This window comes from Pyrus communis, chromosome 5, assembly GCF_963583255.1.
Source record: "Pyrus communis chromosome 5, drPyrComm1.1, whole genome shotgun sequence".
Lineage (NCBI taxonomy): Eukaryota > Viridiplantae > Streptophyta > Magnoliopsida > Rosales > Rosaceae > Pyrus > Pyrus communis.
The window spans coordinates 5564136-5591928 of NC_084807.1; the positions used below are offsets into that span (position 1 = coordinate 5564136).

General features: G+C 34.4%; 3 protein-coding genes across 3 annotated transcripts; 2 read left to right on the plus strand and 1 right to left on the minus strand.

Moving 5' to 3' along the window:
• The first annotated feature begins 8998 nt into the window (after positions 1 to 8998).
• On the plus strand, positions 8999 to 16537 carry LOC137733376 (mechanosensitive ion channel protein 10-like). The gene is made up of 5 exons (XM_068472529.1): positions 8999 to 10340; positions 13606 to 13729; positions 13973 to 14266; positions 15452 to 15654; positions 16111 to 16537. Exons 1-5 carry the CDS (start codon positions 9142 to 9144, stop codon positions 16379 to 16381), a joined length of 2091 nt encoding a protein of 696 aa, XP_068328630.1. The 5' UTR covers positions 8999 to 9141; the 3' UTR covers positions 16382 to 16537.
• Positions 16538 to 21642: 5105 nt separating this feature from the next.
• On the plus strand, positions 21643 to 24136 carry LOC137735176 (uncharacterized). Its single transcript, XM_068474572.1, has 4 exons — positions 21643 to 21795; positions 22275 to 22401; positions 22505 to 22577; positions 23705 to 24136. Exons 1-4 carry the CDS (start codon positions 21768 to 21770, stop codon positions 23972 to 23974), a joined length of 498 nt encoding a protein of 165 aa, XP_068330673.1. The 5' UTR covers positions 21643 to 21767; the 3' UTR covers positions 23975 to 24136.
• A 413-nt stretch (positions 24137 to 24549) lies between these two features.
• On the minus strand, positions 24550 to 27236 carry LOC137735177 (uncharacterized). The gene is made up of 4 exons (XM_068474573.1): positions 27047 to 27236; positions 26455 to 26524; positions 26269 to 26361; positions 24550 to 24833 (listed from the first exon to the last, which is right to left on the minus strand). Exons 1-3 carry the CDS (start codon positions 27182 to 27184, stop codon positions 26312 to 26314), a joined length of 258 nt encoding a protein of 85 aa, XP_068330674.1. The 5' UTR covers positions 27185 to 27236; the 3' UTR covers positions 24550 to 24833; positions 26269 to 26311.
• Positions 27237 to 27793: the final 557 nt, after the last annotated feature.

A 27793-nucleotide genomic window follows, 5' to 3' on the forward strand; every position in this document is an offset into this window, starting at 1 on the left:
GACCAGCAGCAGCCAAAGAGCCAGCTCCCCTAGCAGCATAGGGCCAATCTTGACAAACGGGCCTACCAGAAGGAAACCGTGGGCTAGGCCCACTTCAATACCCCTGAGAAGCCTAGGATAATAAATTTTACTTAACTTGTTGTTGTCCAAAATTAAAATAAACTAAGAAGACACACATACAAGTATGAAAAATGTGAAAGAATATATAAACACTTGTGATTCATCATTATTCCTCTACAAGTAGATAATGGTTACACTTACATTATCGTTTAGATTTTTAAAATCTTCCAAATCCTCATGAATAATGTTTTTTATTTGAGGGCAAAATTAAGAAAATTAATAATAATTATTGTAGAAGTGTAAAAAATGTAAAAAAAAATATATACAATCACTCATAATAACAAGCTTTACAACTTTCATGAAGGCGTTAGCTTCGAAATCCAACACTATAATCGATAAACCTTAAATTTATATATAACCGTCGATTGTCATTTACGCCTTATTCTTGTTACTGAATTTCATTTTTAAATTTTTATTTTTTAAAAACATGATCATCTGGCGGATGTAAGAAGATGAACAGTTCATATCTTTAATATCACGTTTCGATATTTATGGTTAACTGAAATATGAGTCGATGTCATATAGTTTGTAGAAATTTTATAAACATCAAGCAATATTTTCAGTAACCGTAAAACTTTGAACATAATATCAACGATCCCAACCGTTCATCTTCTGGCATCCTCTAATAGATCATGTTTTCAAAAAAGAAAATCTGAAGAAAACAAAATTTGATGAGAAAAGTGAAGCGTAAATGTAAACAACAATCAACAGTTAAAATTTGATCTATGATTTATATGATTATAGTAGCGAATTTCGAATTTCTATATTTTTTATACTTCTACATTAATTAAAAAACTATTAAAGACTTTACTTAAATAACAGTCGTAAGATAAATGAGAGTAAATCTGTACCGTTGGATTCTATTTCACTTATATTATTAGAACTTTTTTGGACAAAAAACCCCTTATATTTTCCATTATTTCCATCTGACTCTAACTGGTCAATGACTCAGTGGTCACTAACTCGTTGATCTGATCAAATCAAAACAAAAGCCACTAGTAGTCTTCAAAAAAATAAAATAAAATAAAACAAAATAAAAGCCACTAACAACATTGAGCCAGCCCACTGAGCCCAGGTTGCCCAGCCCTAAATAGTAAATTCTAATCCCTCTCTCTCTCCCCTCCTGTAACCCTCTCTGTCTCTCCTGAGTCCTGACCCGCTACGGCGCCATCTGTTCTTCCTATCCCCTCTTTCCCACCGTCTGTTCTTCCAAAAGGCTCTAATTCGACAGTCACGATCTTCTCATCCTCCATTCGTACGACCACTTCCTCTTTATTTCTCTACGTAAGTATTTCTCCCTCTTTATTCCTGAACAGAACATTATCTTGTCTAATGCTGAATGCGTTATTGCTTAGTATTATCCATTGTTACTGTTAGTAATATAATATCCAACCTGTTTAAAAAGCTATTAATTAATTTATACCCATTTTGTTTCAGAAGCAATGGATGCTAAAGATTCAGATTCAGTAAACAATGAGAAGTCCGTGGAGATTATAATGGGAACAGAACGAGATCTTGGAAGCGAAAGTATAGACAATAGAAATACAAGTTTTGCAAAGAAAAAGGCTAGAACAATCAATTTAGGTAAGCGAAAACTTCAATCTCCTGTTTGGAACACTTTCACTAAATTGGATACTATTTTTGAAGATGGTAAATATCATGCTCAATGCAAAGATTGTAAGAAAGTAGTAATAGATGATAATCATCATGGGACAGGAAATATGAAAAGACATTTGAATACATGCCCTGCAAAGAATAATGTTGAATTGTTTGTGTCAGCATCTGAATTGTGTTCCCAAAAGTTTGATCCTCTGGTATTCCGTGGCTTATTAGTAGAGGCAATCATCAAGCATAATCTTCCTTTTAATTTTGTTGAACATGAGGGAATTAAGGCTTTGTTTGCATATGTATCTCCTGATATTAAGCTACCATGTCGAAATATTGTCACATCCTGGCCCGAGCCCTCACCACATCCCAGGCTCGACTCCATCGTAGCACGATATTGTCCGCTTTGGGCCCCGACCACACCCTCGCGGTTTTGTTTCTAGGAACTCACATGAGAACTTCCCAGTGGGTCACCCATCCTAGGAATGCTTCCGTGTGAACTCGCTTAACTTCGGAGTTCCTATGGAATCCAAAGCCAGTGAGCTCCCAAAAGGCCTCGTGCTAGGTAGAGATGGGAATATACATATAAGGCTTACAAAATCTTTACCCCTGGGTGACGTGGGATCTTACACACCCTGCCCACATTAGGCCTGGGCCGGCCCTGATAGCTACAGATGTGATGCTTTCTTGTTTTTTTTTTTTTTTTGGTAATTAGTTTGGAAATTGTTTCCCATCAAATACTAATATAATGAAATTAATGTCCTCAAAACATTTATACATGTATGAAACTTTTTTTTTTTTTTTGGCGTGTGATAGTAAGACAACCAGGGCACCTTTTGGGGGCCCCTATGCGAATAAAATATGGGACAGAGATCCCAGACGGATCTCACCTCATCAAATCCTAAGAATCCGGAGATCTGGACTATTAAAATTTGATCCAACGGCTATAAATAGGGAGGCCCTTCTAAAAGTGATAATAATTGTAGCCGTTGAATCAAATTTCAAAGGTCCGGATCTCCAGATCCTTAGGACTTGGTGGGGGAGATCCAGCTGGAATCTCTGTCCTAAAATAAGGTCCTATGTATTTAAAAAGTAATAATATTTTTTGGAACAATATATTCATACACAATTCAACAATCAATATTCAAACTTAATTGAAATAAGCATCTCACTCTTACTAAATGGATAATTTCTAATTGCCATCAAATTATGACATAAGGTTCATCCATTAAAAAGGGAGCAAGACTAAAAAAGATATATGGAAATACGCTTGTGGTTGTAGAAAAAAAAAATACTCAAGTTAATTTTTTTTATTGCTAGAGAAAAATGAAAAAAAGTAATGCACAATTTTTTTCTTAAAGAAAAGAGAAAAATTAAAATATTAAGTATTGGCTCTACTTAATCAATTGTAATATAGACAAAATTATATGATCATGTTTTTTTTTTTTTTCTTTTCAGTCAAAATATTTTTATTAGAAAATTTATATTAATACATAATATGTAGGAGGATGAAAAAAATTTTAGGGTCTTCATAAATTCGGGACCATGTGCCACTACACTTTTTATACACCCTCAACGCCGCATCTCAAGAGATAACATGCAATATTAGATCACTATTTATTAGTGTTCTAAAAATTAGCCTAGGTAGTAGGCGGTGAAGACCCTCTGCGATTTAGGGCAAATCGTTTCGAAAAATCAGTCTGGAGCTAGGCGGTCTTAGGCGGGCTAGGCAGTCCTAGGCGGCGCTTAGGCAGTTTTTATTTTTTATTTTTTTATTATTGTGTGTTTTTTTATTTTTTGGTTTCATGGTGGTATACTTATGGAAATGGTGTACCTAATTTGTAAATTATGGATTTACTACAAGTTCATCCAATAGTGAAACGAATTGGAACACTTTTGAGGGGATACATACAAAGAAAAGAAATAAAGTAGATACAACAAGGTTAAATAATTTAGTCTATATCCAATCCAATGCAAGGATCGCGAACAAGAAGAATTTAGTCTATCATCCAAGAATCATCCTCATTGTGATTATATGCTTAGTGTTTTTTAAATATTGAACTTTTTGGATGCATATACTTTGTGTATTCTTCTACTTCTACTTTTGCATTTTATCATTCTTTTATTATCCATACAAGTATAGTTTTTTTTAGGTGTAAGTGGACAATTATTTACAAGATATATAATAAATTTACATAAATCCGCCTAGGCTGCCTAGGCACTCATCTAGCTGTCTAGACACTAAACCTCTGCCCGCCGCCCGACTAGTGTCTAGCGTTTTTCAGAACCCTACCTTTCTACCATATCTAGCTCGGCCCTTGCTTTGACCCATAAATCATGCATATTATGTAATCTACTTTTAAATAATGGCTTAGACAAAAGCGATATTGTAAGAAGAAAATAAAACACCAAACAAAAAAAATATAATCATACAACTACACCTAATAAAGTAACCTCAAACTGCAATTTTTTTAGATCTTTGAGAGTTGATATGAGAGATGCCTCCAATTTTTTACTCAAATTATTTGATTGCTTGAGTAATTGGGATTTTAAGGCTTTGAACAAAAAAAGAAAAGGAAAGCAGTTCTCGTTACCTAATCCTGGAAACTTGCATTTGGGTGACTTCTGGCATATGCCATTTCAGAGTATATACCAACGAAGGAATCGAAGGAACTGTTGAATTTAGGTGCACTTTTGGCATTTGGGTGAGTACATTGACAGTTGAATTGTTGAAGTTAATTTTACAGACTGAAAAGCATCAAAGAAATCGAATATGCGAAAATGTCCCTCACCTTTGCCCAACAAAATCTTCACTTTGCCAGACGAACTATAAACCCTAAACCCTAAAATATATCTTTGTTCGACGAATACTTTCATTTTAATAGACAAACTTTTCTGTTGAGCAAATTACCTCCACCGACAAACTTGCTTTTCATTGAGCAAAAGATGGCATAATACTTGTCAATTTTGTCCCTTGGCGCGAAATATTTTCCCGACGAAGTGTGTTTTGCCCCTCGAATTTTTTCATCGCCTAAAGTCTAAAAAAAACTCAAAACTGTGCGACAGTACTTTATATTTCGTCGCTTAAAGTTACTTTGCCAACAAAATATTGTCCGTAAAGCAAACTTTCATCGCACAAATAATAATTTCTAGTATGTAGGGCATGATCACATACTCACAATAAGGCATGGTCACAGCAAGATCGCGGCATGGCAAGGTAAACACGAAAATCCCCAAAAATTAGGGCAAAAGCAGAAGCAAGAGAAAGGTAATATAAAGCAAAGACAAGGAAAAAAAAAAAAAAAAAAAAGCAAAACAAAAGTAAAGTTAAGGGCAAGGCAAGACAAATTAAAGCAAAAGCAATGATAAATTCTAAATTTTTATTTTTGTGGCGGATAAAATGGTAACCTCATTGAACAGAATTTTTAAATAAAGGTAATTTTTTTATACAATATATAAAAGAATAAATTAATATCATTAAATCATAAAATTAGATGTAAAATAAAAATAACCTTACTGCATATAAGTAATTATAACTCATAGGCCTCATCAATCATCACAAAGACGTCCTCAGCAATACGACATGCAATCGGTAGATTTGGTACGTCATAATCAAACGCATCTGACTCCATTCACACTTTTGAGACTTTGAGTTGGAAAACATAAATTTTGGCCCTATATATTAACTGAGATATGAAACCTCAAAGATGTTGTTGGAACTAATCACGTAGTATGATGGAATAAGTTATAGTAAATAAATATTTGAAGTGTTTGTTTTTCATTCGATTTTCAAAAAGTTGCTGTGGTCGATACTAATGCTTATTTTTATTCATCGTCTAGAACATAATGGAGAAGTGGCAAAAAGCGTTGCCAACCTTCGACAGGACGACAGAGAAGCTTCTCTTCTTTTGAGGTGACAATTGGAAACAAATCATTTAGTTGACTAATATTACATATTAGAAATCATCTAATCTAATAGATGGTTCGTAATGGGATGGGAAGAGGATATCTTTGGATTTTTTTTATGAGGATTTTAGAGATTCTTTAATTACATCCGTTTATTGTATATTATGCGGTTAAAAATTATTTAAATTTTTTTTAAATTGAATATAAATAATACCTGAAAAAAATTGACTTTATAATGTACGATGAATTATTATGATTAAAGGATTCTTAAAATCTTAAAAAAAAAAATCCAAAAAAGACTCATTCATTGGAATGAATCATGAAAGGGAAAAGGGAGCTGCTTTAGCGTGAATTTCAATTTAGTAAATATTTTTTAACTTTGGTAACTAACTTTTAATAAAGTTTTTGTGCGCCAAACCAAAAAACAACGATGCTAAACGTATACTACATGTGTATATACTAAATACCTGAACTTCACATTTGTATGTCGATTTGTAGTGGTCGATGGGGGCAGTGACTGGAGATGAGGTGGAACCGTCAAATTCTGCAGGCTATTACGTGCATTTGTTAACTTTAATCCACTTACAGCGTGAAAAGAGTTAGGTGTGAGAATGTGAGGATAAAGTCTCACATTGGTGAGGGACCAAATCATATAATGATTTATAAGATGTTAAGTTATTTCTCATATTTTTAATTCGTTTTATGGTAGAATCACAACTTTCTTTATGATACCAGAACAGGTTGGCCCACGTGTGAAGTTCAACTGCCACACCTGCTCCATGTCACTCCATTTGTGTTCTCCACGTTTTTGACTTGAAATTTCACCACACATGAGAGATGTGTGAGAATGTGAGGACAAAATCACACATCAGTGAGAGATCAAACCATGCAAGAACTTATAAACGGTTGAGCTACTATTTGTCCTTAAATAAGAACCAAAAATAATTATCATGAGGTTTTTTAGGATTAAGTACCTAAAACCCTACAACTTTTTTGTGTCATTCCAAATTGATCTCAACATTTTTAAACATTACAAACAAGTGCCCAACTTATTAAACAGATCACATCCGTTAAGCCCCATTTAATTTTTCAAACATGGATTATATTCAAAATCCACCAACTGGGTATATCATGGACAATATTAATATTAGTTGCCTCAATATCCAAATTTCAACATAGATGATATAATATGGAATCTAATGATCAACTAGATAATGCATTGAATTGAACTAAAAATGGACCCCAATTGAAATCAAATCATGAGGACGGTGTCTTAACAAAGAAAATGATTAAGAATGTAGATAGGGTTTCAAGGAGTTTGTTTGTGCTCATGTGATTTTTTCATTTGTCGATTCTCGGCTCATAAAACTTAAAGTTCTTTGTGGGCAATGAAGATGGTGGTGGTTGCATCATGGCAATCCATACCATTTTAGCAACCTCAATGACCTTAATAGGAAAGCTCGAGGCAGTGTGGGTATGTCTTTGAAAGCAATCTGCAGCAACATGACCCTTTTTGTTGCATATTTGACAAGTAGGAATCTCAGAAGGGTGATCCGGGCAGTGAGATTGATATGGCCTTGGAGTACCAAGAATGCCGGGATTACCGTTGGAAAATCTAGGACCTGAATTGTATTGGAATCTGCCTCTCCCTTTGCCCCTGAAATTGTTACCCTTATAGTTGCCAAAGTTATGGTAACTCCCAGTGTTGTAAGATCCAGTATTATGATTGAAATTAGCAAGACTGGATCCTCCATTGTGCCTAAAAGATGGATCAAATGAGGACCGTGGTTGATCTTGATGAAGAACAAGTGCTTTCCCTTTGTCAGATTGAATTCCAGCAACCATGGCACTACCAAAGGACAATCCAGAAGAACTGTCAAAAAACTAATCAATGACAGCTTCTTCAGCCAGGAGTTGAGACCTGAAGTCTTTGAGAGAGATCCCATTCTCCCTTCCTCTGATCACACATCGAAATGTGTTAAAGTCTGCAGGTAGTCCTTTTAATGCAAGAATTATAATATCTTCATCATCAAAAATTATTCCAGCTGCAGCAAGGTGATCTCTTGCATCCTTAATCTTTTGGAGATAAATAGAAACTGATTCTGACCCTTTCTTGATATTTTGAAGTTCTGTCTTCATCTGAAAGATCGTTGCTTTTGTCACAGCAGAGAATCGCTCAGTGAGATTCAACCACATCTTGGCAGAACTGTTGCATCCAATGACGCAGGAAATGGCAGTGGTTGATAATGTGGCAATGAGCAACTGCATTAGTGCACGATCGTGCATTTTCCATACCAGGTAGTCATCATTTTCAACCCCTTCATCTTCAGAATTGTCGATGAACCGTGGTGGGCACTTTCTTGAACGATCAAGAAATCCCATAATTCCATGGCTTTCCAGAAGCAATCGGACTTGAAAGCTCCAAGTAAGGTAATTGGAATCATCAAGCTTTACTGTAACAGAAGTGGAGACGATGGAGAGAAGACTGGGAATCGGCGACTGAACAATCTGTAACTGAGCTGCAGTGACCATGTTGCAGATTTCGTGAACAATCATTGATTGAGACGTTTGATCAAACAGTTGGTGGGCAGACGAGAAGAAACCAACTTTCTGAGCGACTGGTATGTTTTCCGTCACCAAAAATATCACAGAGATAAGCAAACTAGAGGGTAGAGAAGAGAAAGAAATGCTTTAGAGGTTGAGCGGAAGCACCGGATTAGCCGGCGATGATACCATATTAAGATAGCTGAAATATGTTTTAAGAAGAGAGATAAAGGAGATGAGAGAAAATTGTATCAGTAGAGAATGTTTTTCTTCATTAGGAACCATACGATTTACATTGTTCACTTATATAGAAGTTTTCTAAACTTGCAGAGCAAGTACTCCTCTTTAACTACCTCCTTATATCAACTAACTCACTCTAACCAACTCCCTCTAACCAAAGCACCAGATTCTAACTAACCAACTATATGTATAACAACCTATTTAATCTTTTGACAAGTGGCTTTGTTTTGACCATTGATAACTTCCTCACATGGATCACACTTTTGAACTTCATCCTTCTTACAAAGTGTTCCCCACAAAATTAAAGTAATGATTCATAAGTAAAACATGAGAATTGCAGTCTTCATCTACAATCTAGAATATTTAGTGGAGAGAGAGAGAGGTCTATGTTGGGCTATGGGAAAGTGTTCCCCACAAAATTAAAGTAATGATTCATAAGTAAAACGTGAGAATTGCAGTTCATCTACAATCTAGAATATTTAGTGGAGAGAGAGAGAGAGAGAGAGAGAGAGAGAGAGAGAGAGAGAGAGAGAGAGAGAGAGAGAGAGAGAGAGAGTGCGTGTCAGAGAGAGAGAGAGAACAACAGCTAGCTTCCATTGATCAATGATGTTTTCTTCTTGAATCGTTTATCCTAGAGGGAACCCAACAGATTTCCAGTCTTCCATCCAAGTATACTCTTGTTTTTTTTCTTTTTTCTTTTTTCTTTCTGAGAGTTGAAGGCAAGCCATGGAGGTCCAGAAGAGCAACACAGAGCATGTGATAGTCACCATAGACCAAGCAAACCCTAAACTCAAACAGTCACCCCAACCAGACTCAAATATTTCAATCCCACAACCCTTACCAAGTGCAAAAACCCTTAGACGCCTAAACTTCTCGAAGCCCCGGTCGCGGTTTGAGGAGATTAAGTACCCTTTGCCACCACGAACAATTCTCGAATCGGAAGAACTCCAACACTTAAACCCATCCCAAGAAAATTACTCGTCCACGGATGAAGATGACGATGAAGACTGGTACGAAAATGAAGACGATGAAGATGGTGACGGCAAGCACGGAAAGCACCGAAAGAGAAGGAAGAGAAAGATAAACAAGCGAGCTGTAATTGAGTGGACTTTGTTTCTCATAATAATGACTTGCTTGGTATGCTCCCTAACCCTAGATGTTCTGAAAAATAAAGTGAAATGGGATTTGGAGATATGGAAATGGTGTCTAATGGTCATGGTTTTGTTTTGTGGGCGTTTAGTCTCTGGTTGGGTTGTGGGGTTTCTTGTCTTTCTCATAGAGAGAAACTTCATGCTTAGAGAAAAGGTACTCTACTTTGTGTTTGGTTTGAGGAAGAGTTTCCAAAATTGTGCTTGGTTAGGCCTTGTTTTAGTTGCTTGGATGATCATGTTCCCTGACAAGCACAGCAAGGTCCTCAAGAAAGTCTTTCGTGCTCTTATCGCCGTGCTAATAGGAGCCACGATATGGCTGCTTAAGATTTTGTTTGTTAAAGTCTTGGCATCCTCGTTTCATGTAGCTACATTCTTTGATCGCATGAAAGAGAGTGTTTTCCACCACTATATTTTGGAAACCCTATCTGGGCCTCCACTAGACGAGGACGAAAGGGAGCTTCCCAATCATCGTTTTCAGGCTTCGAGGTCGTTGCCCGCAAGGCTGAGAGACAAGTCTCATCCAGTTTCAAGGTCTTATAGGCGAGAAGGGTCGAGGAGGATTGACATGGACAAGCTTAGAAGGTTGAGCATGACGAGAAGAGCAACGGCGTGGAGCGTGAAGAGGCTTGTAAACTACGTTAAGTCTTCGGGGTTGTCCACGATTTCGAGAACTATAAATGATTTTGGAAATGCAGAGTCGGAGATTACAAGTGAATGGGAGGCCAGAAATAGTGGTCGAAGGATTTTCAAGAACGTTGCCAAGCCTGGTGCTAAGTAAGTTTTTCACTTTTCACTTTCCCTAGCTAATATACTTTTACTTCCACTTAATAATTTACATATTTAAAATAGCATATGGTGCATCCTCAATGAGTACTAGATTAAGATATCACGCCAACCCTCTTTATTATTTTTATCACTTAATATATAGTAAGTGCTTGAGACACTACTGATGGTTCATCATACATTTGAAATAATTATATATATACGGTCGCTTTCTTACTTTTGCTTATTTTTTCAATTTTGGACCATGAAATGAACATGCTTGATGCATAGTTATCTCCTTGATTAATTTTTTATATACGGTCCCTTCTACCAGTTATCTCCTTGATTAATGGAATACTTTTCAAATATGAAACCCTCGAGTGTCACTTAACACATCCATTGATAATGTTTTTATGCTTTACTATATATAACGATATGCTTACTTACAAAAAATGAGAGATGAACAAGAATGGGTATGAGATAAACAATCTATGTATATTAACGGGATATACACACCTTCATTTTAATGCTATGCCATGCTGGGACAGATTTATTTTTTCAATCACATTATTGTTAGTGAACACATAAATAAGAATGATACATATTCTTTCAAATTCCATTTCTTATAAGTATACATGCCATAAAATTATTATGCATAGTTTTTCTATGCCTGGCCAACAAAAACAATAAATTTATTGTTTGTATACAAACAGTTCTCTTATTAGACGGTTTGAGATGTTGTATTGTCTTTTATAATTTGATTTCAAATTCTTTTTAATGTTGAATGTTTATTAGACATAATATGTTCTATTGTGTGATATTATATTGGCGCCCTCAGAACACAGTATATATGCCAAATTAAAATCTTACTGAGGCTCAAAAGGTGTCTCATTTTTAAGTTTTTTTAGCCTACAAAAGTATGCATTAACTAGACTTGGTTTATGAGTACACTTGTTATATAATGATGATCTCAACTAATTAATAAAACACTCATTGTCAATCAAAATTTTATAAAAGTATCAGTTTAACCTTCTAATTAAAACAGAACATAAATAAGAAATATGGGGCAGAAATGTAATTTCACATTATCAAATTTTGATGTTTTTTTTCTTCAAAGCCTCACCTACTCCTAACATATCTCTAATTAAAATAATAAAAAAATAAAAAAAATAAAATATATAAATAAAAAATTAAAAAAACTTCCCACTCCCACATTCTCTATCATTCTCTTCCTCTCTCCTTCTATTTCAAAAATAAAAATAAAAAATTCTCTCACACACTTTGTGTGTGCTCATATGCTAGTATTCTATTAAGAGAACCTGTCAACTTTTTTCCCTTTTTTTTTTAAATTTTGCCCTCACTTTTGATACACACTATTGACAACAGAAGGGAAAAATAGTAATTTTGTACCTTTTAACAAAATGACAATCATATCCCTATTTTTCCTATTTTACCCCTTTTTTTTTTGAGAAAATGACAATCATATACTTATTTTTCCAATTTTATCCTCATTTTTGATACACAATATTTACATAAAGAGGACAAAACAGTAATTATGTAATATTTAAAAAAAATATGCACTTATTAAGAGAAATTGTTCGCATACACAAAGTGTGTCCTCTCTGCTTGTAATGATGATACAAAGAAATCTTAGAGCCTCCTAATTGAGAGCTTCTTACTTAATCAATAAGTGTAGTGTGTTTGATTAAAATTTTATGCCCTTTTAATTTGGAGCCATAGCACAATTACTTCAATATACAGAAATAAAGGGATTTTTCTTGCAATATATTAGTTGTAGTGTTGTACATATAAGAAGGCACTCATTGTATTCATAATTCAGTATTTTAGCCAAACGATTTTTAAACTCACATAACTCTTCACTTTGGTTCCTATGATTTAAAATTGATAAAAATGGTTCCTTAGATTGTCCACCGTCAATCATTTTGGTCATATCTTTGGTAAATTGAGGGTGTTTTGTCAAAATAAACACTCCACTTGAACTGGTGTTTGTTTAATATAACGGAAATTTTTCACAAAAGCATAAAAATAATTGACGATGAACAATCTTAATTATCATTTATATTAATTTTAAATCTAAAAAACTAAAATTAAAAGTTATACCAATTTTAAAAACTATTTTTTTAGTAAAAACCTTTCACAATTCACGACCGCCAAATGTCAATAGTGGTTATGGCATCTACCCACGACTACCAAATGTCAATAGTGGTCATGGCATCTACCCTTATCATTCAACGCACGTCCTTGAGCACAATAGCGATTTGTGGGTATAAACCCTTATCATTCAACGTCCTTGAGCACAATAGCGATTTGTGGGTATAAACCCTTATCATTCAACGTGCGTCCTTGAGCACCGTTGCGATTTATGGGTATAAAATATAAATGGCACACAGCTGGAACACCTGTACACACGAGTTGGGTGGTGCACTGAAAGATGCACTACATTTCTGTAAAACTGTACCCTTATTTATTTATTGAATAATATTAATAAAAAATAAATATATTAATAAATATTTAAATAATAATTCAATCATCATAATTCATATTATTTGGTTTATAAAATTTAGTTTAAAATTTTAATTAAGTTACATATTTGAACTCATTAAAGCCCAATTCGCATCATTATGCTTAATAAAAGAATTTTTTTTTTTTAACAAACGATATTATTTATACTAAAGCAGAGGGGGTCAACTTAACTTCACAATGAGCTAGCAATAATGTGATTCAAAATTGCCTTTAGCGATAATCAAACCTAAGACCTTTCACTTATAAGTGAAGTGGAATACCACTACACCGTCATACTAAGTGGTAGATAAAAGAAATTAGACGTGTCTATTTATCTATCTATTTGGCTCTTCTTCCTAACATTATCCTTATTTATTTATTTAGTTTTTGTTAAAATTTAAGCATGCTCAACGACGTACGTTGAGAAACCATACTGATATAGTATCGAGTTTGATGGTATCTTAAACCAGTGAGGTATGGAACTCGAAACATGCCAAAAATCTGAATAATCTAAATTAACTAAGTTTCAAGTCCTTACAATAGTCTTTTTGGCTTGATTGTTTTCAATTGTTATTATATCTACATACTGAGCAATGAGCATGCATGAACTCATTGATATCATAATTTAGCTAACGTTTTGGTTTTAATTAGATATTTTTGTTTATGCACCGTAGCCTTTAGATAATTGAGACCGACCAGGCCTCGATGAATACCATTCTCAAAGTTATATTTTTCTTATGGCGTCGTTATACAGATACATAGAAGAGGAAGATTTACTACGGTTCTTGAGGAGTGATGAAACTCACACCATATTTCCTCTCTTTGAAGGAGCAATTGAAACTGGAAAAATAACGAAGTCTTCCTTCAGAAATTGGGTGGTGAGTTTCAATAGTTTACAAATAGCAATTTCCTCGGTCAATATTTAATGATGTCGCCAGAAACTAAAGGAAAGAGACAACAAACATGGCACTAAATGAAATCAAAACAGCACACATTGAACTATATAGACATACAAAGCTAATTAAATTGCAGTGTGTGTCCGTAACAAGATCAGTTTGTCTGTCTAAATAGCATTACTCGTTTTCTGATAATAATTTAAAATTGTTTGACGGGTTTTATAGGTGTATGCCTATATTGAGCGCAAAGCATTGGCTCACTCCTTGAATGATACCAAGACTGCTGTCCAACAACTTCACAAGTTGGCGAGTGCAGTCGTAATTGTAATTATAACCGTGGTGAGCCTTTTGGTGATGGGTCTGGCCACTACTAAGGTGATCTTTGTTGTTACGTCTCAACTGCTGCTTGTGGGATTCATGTTCCAGAACATGTGCAAAACTATGTTCGAGTCCATCATCTTTGTGTTTGTGATGCACCCTTTCGATGTTGGTGATCGATGTGTGGTGGATGGCGTGCAGGTCAGATATATTTATATATTTTATTTTTTGGAATACCTTCTTTAGGAAATTATATTAACAACCCATTGTACAAACCTTTCTTCTTCATTCATCTCTTAGAAAAAAAAATTCGATTATCTTGCGGTCCCAAATTATAGGTACGTACATAGAGAAGGTCTTGAGGAGTAATTTTTTGTAAAGATAATACTAGGAAGATCAAATTTTTAAAGGAAAACTAACAAAAAGTTAAAAAAAAAACTTTAGTTTTAATGAAAGAGAATAAATAAACGTGTAGTGAATAGTACCTGAAAAAAGGTAAAAATGTGATTTTTCGTTAAAAATGAACATAAAGTGTTTTGTTAAAACTACCAAATTTGCAAATCAAATGATGTGTCATCAATAAGAAATAAGCATGTTAATTAACACTTAACTAATAATTCAATCAACAACATCCACATCATTTGGTTTCTAAAATTTTGGCCGACTGAAAAATTTGGCCGAAAAGGATGGAAACTTGTGGTGACCCAGGACTTTCTAGAGTGTAAATATAATATTGTGAATATGATAATAACTTACAAAAAGAAAAGGTGTTCTGAGTAGGGGATGGAAAGGAATACATGTTTTCTAAGGTGTAAATAAAATAGAAAATACAATTTCATAAAATAAATAATAATCTTATGAAAGAATGAAAATTTAGAGCACTACAAATAAATGAGGCTTAAAATTGAGCAAAAATTAGGATAATCTGTTGTCACAAGTCTTAATGTTGGAGATGAAAAAAGTATTGTACGTCAAATTATTTAGGGTAATGTTTAGGTGAGGTATTTTCAAATTTCAAGCATTTATGCAAAATTAAAAAAAAAAAATATCCACAAAATGATGGATGTTAGAAATTAGAAAATGCACTACATGAATATTACAAAGATATGTAAAAGTAAAAGAGAATTATAAATGACTCATTCATTTCAAAATCTCCCTCGCATGCCTCTTGATCAGCTCATGTAGTGCCCTTTCCTCCTATTTAACTTTTTATGATGTATTTCTCCATCACTATGCCTTAGCTGAATTCATTAGAATTTACCCTTAGTGAAGAAAATAAAGTAACCCTATCAATACTAAACATTGCATAAGCATGGTTTTGGAATTGGGCTTGTTATTTCCTCTAGGATGATATAAATTTAACGTTGAATACTTATTTTTATGCAGATGATTGTAGAAGAGATGAACATTTTATCAACCGTTTTCTTAAGATACGACAATGAGAAAATATACTACCCAAATTCTGTGCTTCTTACAAAACCAATTAGTAATTTCAGAAGGAGTCCAGATATGGCTGACACTGTTGATTTCACAATTGATGTCTCTACTCCAGTTGATGATGTTTCCGCACTCAAGAAGTCCATACAATCGTAAGCAACCCATCTCATCTACCTTGCATATATATTTCCATTTTTACTAGGTTACATGATCGAAATTATTAAGGTAATATATATATTTCACGCTGATTATAAAAGCTTAAGTTTAAGTTTAATATATCGTTACCGTTGAATTATATGTATGTCATATGCTAAACCTTTTTCTGAAAATAAGGATAGATTAGTTGCAATAAACAACATTTATATAATAAGAATAGATTAGTAATTTTACACATTCAAATAATAGAAGGAAAAAAATCAACTCTTCCACACTTCTCTCTAAATTTTATATTCCATATTTTTCTCTCACATGCATGCAACATGTAAAATTGTTAGTCTTTTACTATGAAAAGTCACAGGAAAACACTTTAAACTACAACATCATTACATATTTTAACATATGTTGAGGAATTATTTTTTGGTTACAAATGTTGCATGGAATTTGTGCAGATACCTTGAGAGCAGGCCGAAGTATTGGACCCAAAAACACTCAATCCTAGTGAAGGAGATAGAGAATGTGGACAAGATGAAAATGACGCTGTGTGTTCAACACACCATGAACCATCAAAATTATGGGGAAAAGAGTGCTCGAAGATCAGAGCTTGTGTTCGAGTTAAAGAAAATTTTCCAAAACCTTGGCATAAAGTACCATCTTCTTGCTCAAGAAGTAAACATACCGCAATTCAACACAAGCAACGGGAGGTTAACCATGGCTTCTTAATCACTACCATTTTCCATCAGGGCCATGAAAATTTACCTGCACTTCACTATGTTAGACATGTTTGTCCTTTGTATGCCTAACTTTAATGAATCATACATTGGAGATGCAACTAATGGGGTTTTCAAGCACTTGGAATTTTACTAAAAACTATTTGCAATCCTGACTTTTTTGTGCAACCCTCCTCCTATATACTTCTTTCATTTACAATCTTCCTCTTATTGGTCAGTATTCAACAAATTCAAACCTATTTTTTCATGTTCCAAATTGGAACTGTCAGATACATAGCACCATTAACTCTTAACATATTTCTTATATTTATATGACATAAAATTAATAAACATTTGATATTCTCTTCTCACAACGGTCCGTCGGTCCCTCAATTCATATATCATACCAAAATTCAAATTAATTTAACAACAATAAGATTTGTAAAATCTATCTTATTCTCTATTTTGTGTGAAAGTTGATACAAATCATGTTTCATTTGTTTGTTGTTAATTACTGTGGAACTATTTAATTATAAAGAAAAGTCATTTTTTGTATGACGGATATTGTTGTTGATGGTATATGAGGTCTTTGGTGGATAATCCAATGATTGTTAATGTTGTTAATTCTGCTTTAGAGTAGAGTGGTTTGCTTTTCAGGAGATAACAGTACATGTGTTTACACCTCCAACCACCACAACCCACATTTAGCATCATCGTTGCCTCCACTTTTTATCACAAATGATCTTTAGAATTGATCATCACCATTAAGATGATCCTTAAAATTGAAAATCAATCAATGTAGTCCTTGAAAATAGATGTCGCAAATCAATATGATCATTTTGTCACAATTATGTTAAAAATCCTGTTAAGTGGTGATGTGGCACATAAATGGGCCTTGCCACATAAGTCATTTTTTCTCACAAATGATCCTTGAAATTGATCTGCGGCATCAAAATGATCCCTGAAATTGACCTACGACATCAAAATGGTACTTCAAATTGAAAATTGATCAATGTAGTCCTGCAAGTAAGTGTCTCAAATCAATGTAGTCATTCGGTCACAATTTTGTTATATGCTGATTTGACACATAAATGGTCACACAAGTCTAATTAAATTAAAAACAATTACAAATAGGCTTAATAATTTAATAGTTAATAAAAATTGTCAACCCAAAAACCCAATCCGGCAATCATCTCCGATCCCAGTCCACATTTCTCTACCTCGTTCACTCTCTATTCTCAAAAAAAAATTTCTCAATACACCTATCTTCACACACTTCAACACCCTTCACCTAATTGAACCTGGATAGATATCACATTTGGTGACGGCTTGGCCGATTGGCAACAACTTATGGGACATGACCGTTGACATTTAGGCGATCAACATCCTCACAACCTTAATCTTGGAGAGCTTGTTCGGCACTTCCTTGGTGGTTTGGTGATCCAAAGAACGACGATGTCTGCCTTGAGATAATGAGCTTATAACCGAGGTGCATCTATTGTTGGTTGAAAATATTTCCATATAGGCCTGGATTATGTCTTGTACCTTTGAGAATTTATGGAAGAGATCTCTCTTCGCAATATGCCCTACTATAAGAAGAAAAAAAAAATTCCATTGTGCAAAAAAGTATTTAGACAATATTTTTAATTAATTATTAAATCCACATCAACACATAACAATTTTTTTTTTTTTACAGAATTGTGGTGAAAGGATTATATTGATTTGCAACACCTATTTTCAAGGACTATATTGATCGATTTTCAATTTCAGGTACCATCTTGATGGTTTGAGTCAATTTTAGGAATCATTTGTGAAAAAAACCCGCAAATCTTGTGGGGTCAATTTATGTGCCATATTAGCACTTAATGAAAATTTTAATGGAATTGTGACGGAAGAACAATATTGATTTGCAACACCTATTTTTAGGGACTACATTGATTGATTTTTAATTTCAGAGACCATCTTGATGTTGAGGACCAATTCCATGAACCATTTGTGATAAAAACTCTAAATCTTACTATATGTGTTTACATTATTTTTCATACTGACATAACTTTTAAATAAAATTTATTAAATGCTGAACTAGTTGATTTTATCGTTAAAGGATTAAAAAAAAAAAAACCATCATTTTTTATTTTTTATTTTATTTATTTTATATATATGTGAAAGATTTTCAGATGTTTATGGGCCCTTGCCTATGGACTTCCCTCCCCTTGTGTCATTTCGGAATCGAACATCTTTTGGCGTGTGTCATTTTATTTTACTTTTTTGCTCCAAATGTGTGTAAATATATTTAGCTTATCCTATCTTCGTGGTGACAAGGTAATTAGAAAGTAGTCTCTATGGTAAAAAAAATTAAGATTTAAATCTTCATGTTGTAATCCGTTAGTAAATTTGATCTAAAAGTGATTTTTTTGTTAAATATAGGAGAAAATGTACATTAATGTGTGTACAATCTTCTTTCTCATCTCTCAACTCTCTCTCTCTCTCTCTCTCTCTCTCTCTCTCTCTTTCTATAATTTTGTATTTCATTTTCTTTCCATTTCGGTATGTTGTATTTTGTATTATAGAGGAACACCTCAAGAAAGCCAAACATAAATTAGCATAGCTCTTTGCACACGCTCTTCGCACATGATCGTTCATCCAAATTTCTACTGCACCATAATCAGTCGCCTTATCTAACACCAAGTCACCTTCTTTCTATTAAAAATTAAAATCAACACGTTAGCGCACCACATTCATTCCATAACATGTACATTCTTCAATATAACAGCTCAAAAAATTGCACAAACAAATTAATCAAAAAATTGTTCAAAAATATGTAAAGAGATTGAATTGATTAATTACTTTATTAACTTGGAAGAAGGCTTCTTGTTAGCCAATGAAACTCTTTAAACAACTCCAAAAGCACTTCCACCCAACTTTTTTCCTCAAAACAAAATTATCATGCAAACCCACAAATATCAACACAAAACCCGCTTCAGATTTTCAATCAAAATTTATAACTTTAAACAAAAATCAACCAAAAGTTTCACCTTTTTGTAAGTGGGTCCGAAGAGCCTCTCAATAAATAGTATGATCCTATCAACTCTAATTTGCAGAATCAATGGCAATGGAAGACGAGGACAGAAGGAAGAAGCATAGCTCCAATTTATTTTTTTGTATATAATTTCTTTTGTAAAATATATTTGTTGCTTACATCCAAGAGCATGAGCTCATATATAATTGATCGCTCAACTAATACTTATTATTTAATCTACTAATACATTACTAATTGTGACCAAGATAATCACAGATTCATACCATTAGCTGCTTCTGTTGTCTGACCAAGCCTCTGCACCAAAGCCTAAACTCTAACAACATTCCTTTGCTTATAAATTCTTCAGTCCAACACTGCTTGTAGGGTGAATTCCTACACTAGACCTTCCTCTGTGAACAGTAGCAGGGTGGTGGACGGAGCAAATTACGGAATCCATCTACTGGTCCAGTTGAAGCAATCTATGTGCTTGCTGACATGCAAGATATGCAAAATACAGCATCCCGAAATAGAAGAAAGTGAACAAATTACAGAAAGCAAAGAGACGAGAAAGAAGAAGATGCACACGTTAAAGTACATTTATACCTCCACATTTAACAGACATTTGATGAACAATCACTTTTGGACTAAATTTGCTAAAAGACTACACCACGAGGGTTTAAATCCTTTTTTTTTTTTTTTTTTTACCACGAGCCCATCTTTCGATTAACTTATCACCACGAGAACCGTTTATCCAATTAGACCAATATATTTTTATATTACATTCAACATCACTCATTAGTTGTAGCAAATCAAAACTTGGAATTACTGTATGCTTGACTTCTTGGTTCGACTCAGCGCCGGAAAACAGTTTTATTTGTGCTTCATTATTGTTTTTCATTGGTAAACTTGTTTTTGTTTTCATATAAAATATTTATATTGATATGTAATAGAAAATAATGAGAAAATGCAATTTTTTTTTAACGATACGTAGCACTTATTCATACAAAAAATTAATAGATGAAATTTAAAAAAAAAAATTAATGGTTATGCAAATTATATCTAATAGTTAAAATACCCGTAACATAATATTATTCTTTAGTACCGAAGCATCAACTTCGTGTAATACCTCCAACTTAAAATACTTGGCAAGTTATCCATTTTTATTTGTTATATTTATTTGGGTTAATCTCAATTTATTATATGAAGTTCCATAGTTTTCAACATTTAGTACATGAAATTTTTTTCATCCCAGAGAGTGATACATAAAGTCATAATCTTGGGACACTTTCATACATCTGTTAAGATTGCTGTTAAATCAACTGTTAACTGATGATATGGTGCTTACGTGAACAATAAATGGACGCCACGTGGATATTAAAAAATTTTAAAATAATTAAATAACTAAAACTAAAATATTAAAAACCTTGTAAAACTTAATATTAGTAAACTGATATTAACCCTATTTATTTTGTTGGGGCCGGCCTTGGCACTAGGGGTGGAAAAAATTCCCAAAAATCCCAAACCGAACCGAAAAAATCCCGATCCCAAACCAAAAATTTCCCAAACCGAAATTCCCGAAATTTTCGGGATGCTATCCCGAACCGATCCCAAAATTTCGGTATGGGATTCGGGATTGGCTTCTCGATATTTCGGGAATCCCATACCGAACCGAAAATATATAATATTAATTATTATATATATATTATTCTTTTATAATTGATGCTAGTAGTTTCTAATTCATGCTCTGCAACCTGGAATGCCCTACACCTTGCATATTTTTCATGTTTTGTTTGATATTAATGTGGATTTTATTATTGCTGCTGCCATGACTGATGATTTTAGAAGGCTTGATTCTTTTGTCTCTCAACATATTGCAAAAAAGGTTTAATTAATTTGAATTTTGACTATGATAAAAACAATTAGGCATGCCAGTGTTCAATTAAATGGTAGTGTGAATGAAATGAAATTCCTAGTTCATGAATGTGTTCTTGAATTATATATTTGAAGAACAATTCATAATTTCATATTTCATTTTGGGATTCCCGATTTGTCCCAAAATCCCGAAAATATTTCGAGATTCCCGAAATTTTGGATTCCCGAAAATTTGATTTGGGATTGGTCTTCAAATTCCCGTCCCGAAAAATTTTGATTTGGGATTCAGGATACTAGTTTCGGTATGGTATCCCATACCGAACCACCCCTACTTGGCACGGTCCAAGTGTCTCAAACACAGTGGACCTTGTCATATTGATTACGCTGCCCGAAAAAGTCAAAACAAATCTCCGATGCCAAGGGATCACCACCTCCTCTTACTCTCTGATTCTCAACTTATCATCCAACCAACTCGCAAAAATCTCTGTACTGAGCTCACCACTGCGCCATGGGACAGATCCTCGACAGATTACAAGGTATAACTCTATTCCTTCGACATCGTGTTAATGTTTTCTTTCCGGTTCTGAGTTTTCCCTGTTTTCTGTTGGGTTTTATTTCTTTTTCTTCCTTTCCTGAATCTGTAGTTTTAGTTTAGATGCCTTCTCCAATCTCCATCCTTGAAAACTTGTAGGATCTGCAAATGATGTTGAACTGTGGATTCATGTGTTAGTTGTTTTGGTGATCCAGCTGAAAGTTACCTTTTTGAATACCCATGTTTCCATTTATCTTGTTCTTGTACTGGATTTTATGTATCAATTTATAGTATGGTGTATGGATATCATCAATTTGATATTTCTCTATGCGACATCGAAAAATAGCATTATTATCCGTAAGTAAGTTTGTAGATATCCGTCGGCACAGACGGTCTGCCATGTTATGTTACAAGTACCGGACATGAAGCAAACGTTAATTACATATATGTTTATGAGGTATCTGATACTTTTCTGGATTGCAGGTAAGCAATGGAGGCGAAAGCAAATAAGGAGGATTACAGATAAGGTGTTTGATCATTTTAAAAATGAGACAGGAAGGGCTAGCTTGAATTTTGAGGATCTGTACATCGGTGTACTACTTGTGTACAAGTGAGGAGCTTTTCCTGCTAAACGTATTCCGATTGTCTTTTTAACCGATTGTTAAATCATGCTGCTAATTTTAGCTGATTGTTGTTTAATCTTCCTGTTCTAGTGATATCAATAAGCGTTTACCCGGCCCGCATTTTGATCCACCCTCCAAAGATCTAGTCAAAGCTATGATGCAGGTACTCTAGTTTTTTTCGTCGGATACAATCAAACGGTTGAAATGAAATTTGTTAGACTCAAACCATTTACAAATAAGATAATATCTTTTGAAATTTCAATGGTATGTATCCAATTTAGCAGCGGATTTCATATACATCTGTTATGCTTCTTGAGTTAAGGTGCTGTGCTGCAAAAGTCAAGTTGTAGTTGTAGTCCCCAGTATTAGGCAAATAAGATTCGTGATTCAATTTTTGTTTTCGGTTATGGAAAGCTAGTTATCTGCACATATTCTTATAAGTTTTTCAATCTTTTGAGCACAGTGAGTAATTACTCTCACAAGCGATGGAAAATGAACTGAAACACGTTTAAGTTGCTGTGGTCAGAGAGAAGCAACTCTCAGTCCTTCTTGACGTAGTCTGGTTTAGCAGGATGTGACCAGTTTGTTTGAGGTTCTATATACGCAACCAATTTATTCTGCTCTGTGTAGACTTTAAGTTTCTTCATCTTCTGATTACCGATTTAAGTTTCTTCTATATACGCAACCAATTTAGAAACTTCGAAGATAAGTCCGTTTGGCTGCAAAATTCATCTTGTTTCAGTAGGCCTGTTGGCCGAGGCACTGAAGAAAGTCTTCACCTGGCTAGTTCTCTGAAAAAGGGAACCTCTTTCATAAACTGTTTCTAATGCCTACTTATATGTAAAATTTCCGTCGAGGTATCTTGCCTGAAGGCATGAAATGATGAGAAGGTTGATTGTCGTTTGTGGCGTGCATGTCAGGTCGGATGCTATAAAATTTTGTGAGTTAAGTATCGTTCATGGCTCGTTAGCAATTCCCCAGTTCAGGAAATGTGATTGAAACATGGGATTAATTTTGGATGGTGTTTGGACATTGATGGAAACTGTGTTTGTCGACTTTGGTTGTTTAAGTTTCTGCTGTTTGTATACAAAGGAAGATTGTTGTTGCTGCTGTTTGTTAGGTAAGAATCCATGTTGAGAATCTGTCTAAGGTGTCTCGTTCAGAAAACCTATAAAAACTGTCGGGAGACTCTGAGCTCGTTATTCTCTTTTAGAAAATGTTCAATCAACGACTTTCCTTCAGAGAAACTCGTTTGATTCATTTAATAATGTTTACCCTTGATATTTGCAGCAAAATGATCTCAATCTTGACGGAGAAATTGACCGGGAAGAGTTTGCGAAGTTCATGAAGCAGTTGACAGCAGAGACATTCGTTGTAGTCAGTCAGGGACTCATCCTCACACTGGTTGCAGCACCAGCGGTGGCAATGGCGACAAAGAGAGCTACCGAGGGCGTACCAGGGGTCGGAAAGGTCGTGCAAAGGTTACCCAATTCAGTTTATGCATCCCTTATAACTCTTACTGTCCTGTTGTTTCAGCAAGCGCGCCAGGAGTTCGATTAGCCACAAGTTTTTTCTCAGTTCAATCCTTCTATGGTCTATTTAGGCAGACTCTGTCATATAGACAATCTGGGCGTGTGTGGTTTCCAATAATGTAAAAGGAGAATGGTGTTTGAACTTCTCATATATAAAGAGTAATCTTTTTGGAAGTTAACCGTTTTAGTTCGTCCTTGTAACTGCCACGAAATTTGTTTAAGAACACTGCTTGACTTGTTACTCGTAAGGAGTCATTGCTCTTTACTCGCAACTCGTAATCCAATGCACAAAAAGAAAGATGTTTGCACGCGTGATTTGTCCGCGAGGAATGCCAATTTAAAGGGCTGGATTGGTGCCAAAATCGTTTCCTTTCCTTAACCCCAAACTCTGCAATCCCTTGGCAGTTGGTGCTAGCCAACCGATGGATTGGTGTTTGGGAATATCTTGTTCCGACCAGATAACTCTTTACCGATTCGATTTTTGCTCAGTATATGTTGTCAAAGTGTCTCAGTAGGAATAGGTTTCAGATTATGAAAAACCAACTATCAAAGCCAATCATTCAAATCTGGACTCTTACCATACAAAATGATGCATTTTTGGCGAAACGATAGATAATTATGGTTATCTAAAAAATATGAACGCAATGTACGCGCAAAATTACAGATGTACGACAGAATAAGTAAAGGAAAGGAAAATCTACGACATAACGCCCCTCTCCTAAAGTTGCCACAACTATTCTTCTACAAAATATCCATGGTAGAAACCGACATTTCAGAAATAAACAATGAGTAGGGTCGATGGGGTACCAAAAGCAAAGAAAAAGAGTCCCGTAAACTCCAAAGCCAATAGGAGTCTGCAACAAGAAGCGGTTCACCCGTTCATTATCCTGTTTCACAACACCAATTAAAGTATCATATCATTCATTATCAATAATTTCCCAAAGGGCTGTGTCCTTGCAAGAAAAGGTCAGTCTGACAAAAGCCTGTGAACAACAAATTTTCGAGCTAAATCTTAGTTTTAGTCTTCTGATTCGTAAAGCTCAAAGGAGTATAATCTCTTCCCATTAAAAAAAATTGAAAACTTTGATTAAATTTAAACCTATGAGAGGAATACAAGATTTGGACGGATACGAGGACAACTATAAAGGTTAGTTATAGCTTTCATTCTAACAAATTTTATATATTGGTTGAGTTGTTATTTAAAACATCGTAGCCAAATTTTACCTACATGTAGATGAAAATTTAATATTTCAATAAACCAGTTGGACATCAAGACATACTCAAATCATTATGTTTACTCGATGCTGAGCTGATATCAGATACACCATCCATGGTGTGTCCAAATTACAAGGACTTCCCTTGGCATCCATTTGAGAGACTTAAACCCCCTATCATTATCTTCTGGTAAGCATACTCCTCGTGATTCTCTATGTTATATTGAGGACAGTTCTGTAACTATTGACTCTACCCAATTTCTCTTCTTTGAAAATGTACCATTTCTTGCAAGAGGCTTGTTCCTCAGTTAGTTAAGAGCGTTAACCCCATGCACCCATGGTTCTCAGTTCAATTCCCACCACCCCCAATATCTCTTGTACCCTAAAGAAAAAATATGACCGATTTTCCACAAACTTTGGCCAGGAACAAGTTTTCTAGGTTCCCATAATCCTTCTTTACTCATCAAAATCGAACTGGATTTGATACTAACATCAGCTTATAATATATATATATATATATATATCATTTACCCCTATTCAACCATATGGAAAATAAAAAAAGAACAAAACTCACTCAGAATTTAGCTTTCCCTTTGGGCTTCTGTGTTTCTGAGATTTGGAACATTCTCTCTCGTATTTTAACTGATCGGAAAGCTGCTGTTTTCTAAGTCATATGTCTAGGTTTATATTCACTGAGGTAGAGTATATACCAATCTTTTTCTTTACTAATGTGTTTCTGGGTTGGCATTTTACCCACCAACAGTGTACTTGTTTTATTTTTAAAAATTGACAAGAATTGACACTTAACATGTAAAGACTACTTTGTATACGGATACAATAACACATAATTTTGAAAGTTTCTCCTATAATTCTCCTTAAACAGCAAAAAATTAATTTGGCGTAAGCAATAGATAAGAGAGAAAATAAAATGCATGGAAAAGCATATTGCAAACAGAGGCAGAAGTCAGTCAAAGGTAATAGAAAAAGGACTCTTTCATTGACAGGATAATGGTAAGCACTCAAGCCATCATTAGCCCGATGAAAGGTAATGATAGAAAGGTATCGTCTATCTTTATCGTTCAAATACAACACTTGGTAGGCATTTTACCTTAAGAGGCTGTCGAACTATAACCATCGCAAACAAAGTCATATCAAGAAGAATTCAGATTTCCTAGTCTTGGTTTAGCCAAATCAATTTGTTCTGCACAACAAACAATCAAGAAGAAAATCATTTTGGCTGCTTAAAGTTTAAACGAATAGAGAAATACCATAGATTTGATGCAAAACTTGTTACTTTGTTCAGATGCCGATGCTTTCTCGATTGTTGTACGAAAAAACAAGTTGCCATTCTTCTGATAGACACCCTGTGATCAAGAAAGAAGTATATTTACATCTCTGTAAACTATCAAGGCACTCCAACCAAACAAGATGACGAGAAGCGCAATTGGCAGTTGAGCTTGAACTTAAATTGCTATTAGCGAAGATCAATGCAAGCCTAATTACTATTATCTGTTACTTGTAGCTAGAGTTTCCCATGAACAAAATCATAAAACTTTAAAATGTAAGTACCAATTTCGCAAAATTTAACATTTACGCAGATATGAGTTAGGCCAATTGGCCATTTGCACCCGGTTTTGAATCTTCTTCTCCGTAAATAAGAGTAATTTAGAAAAAAAAATATCATCTTTTCGAAGAAGAAAAAACAAACACATGCTCAGAAAGGATAGAAATTTTTAGCACGGATGATAGGCAGGGCATAGAAATCGACAAAACTCTGTTATTGCATATCAAATTACAAAAATTAATTGACCAAATAAATAAAATAAACGATCAATTTTGGTTTTTCATTTCGAAATAAATCATATATATATATATATATATATTACCCGGGAAGATGAAAGAGCACTGAGCTCTGCAATTGCAACCTCGTGGCTCCGTATCTGCTTCAAGAGACCGAGTTTGGGGTCCGCCGCCGCGGAAGAGCTAGAATTTGCCTTAAAGGATGACGGCGGAACAGCTGCCATCTCTGAGTCTCTTTTGTGTTTCTTCAGTCTTCCCCGCCACTGGTCTGCAAAATAAAAATTAGCGAAGCTGGGAGAAAGAAGAAATTTAAGATTACGAACGAATTTTAATACGACAGAAATTGAATTGATGAAATTTTACATTTTAGAATTTGTGAATTTTTATGTTTGTTTAACCTAAAAGAATAATGAAATTGAATACAGAAATTTTTATTTTTAAGCTCTCAATCATAGAAATTGGGAAATGACACCTATGTACATGAAATTTAAACTTGAGAATTGGAGGTCTCAAATTTCAAGTTTTTTTTCACGCGGAAATTCTAAATTTCTATGTTTATGAATCCAAACAATAGAATTCGTGCATGTTAATTTACAAATTCTGATTTTTATCTAAATTCTAAGTTTATTTCCCTCATCCAAACATAGTGTAATAGCTCAGGAAGTTTCTTGCTCTTCGGTTCGCATAGATTTGGGCCAAGAAGTTTGGTTTGGGCTCAAAGATTCGACTGTAGTTTGGATCGTTTATTTATGGCCATTAAAAAGACCCACTCAATGGCCCTTAACATAGCTTTTAATCGACTGAGAGAAGGGTGAATTGGGTTACGTACCCTA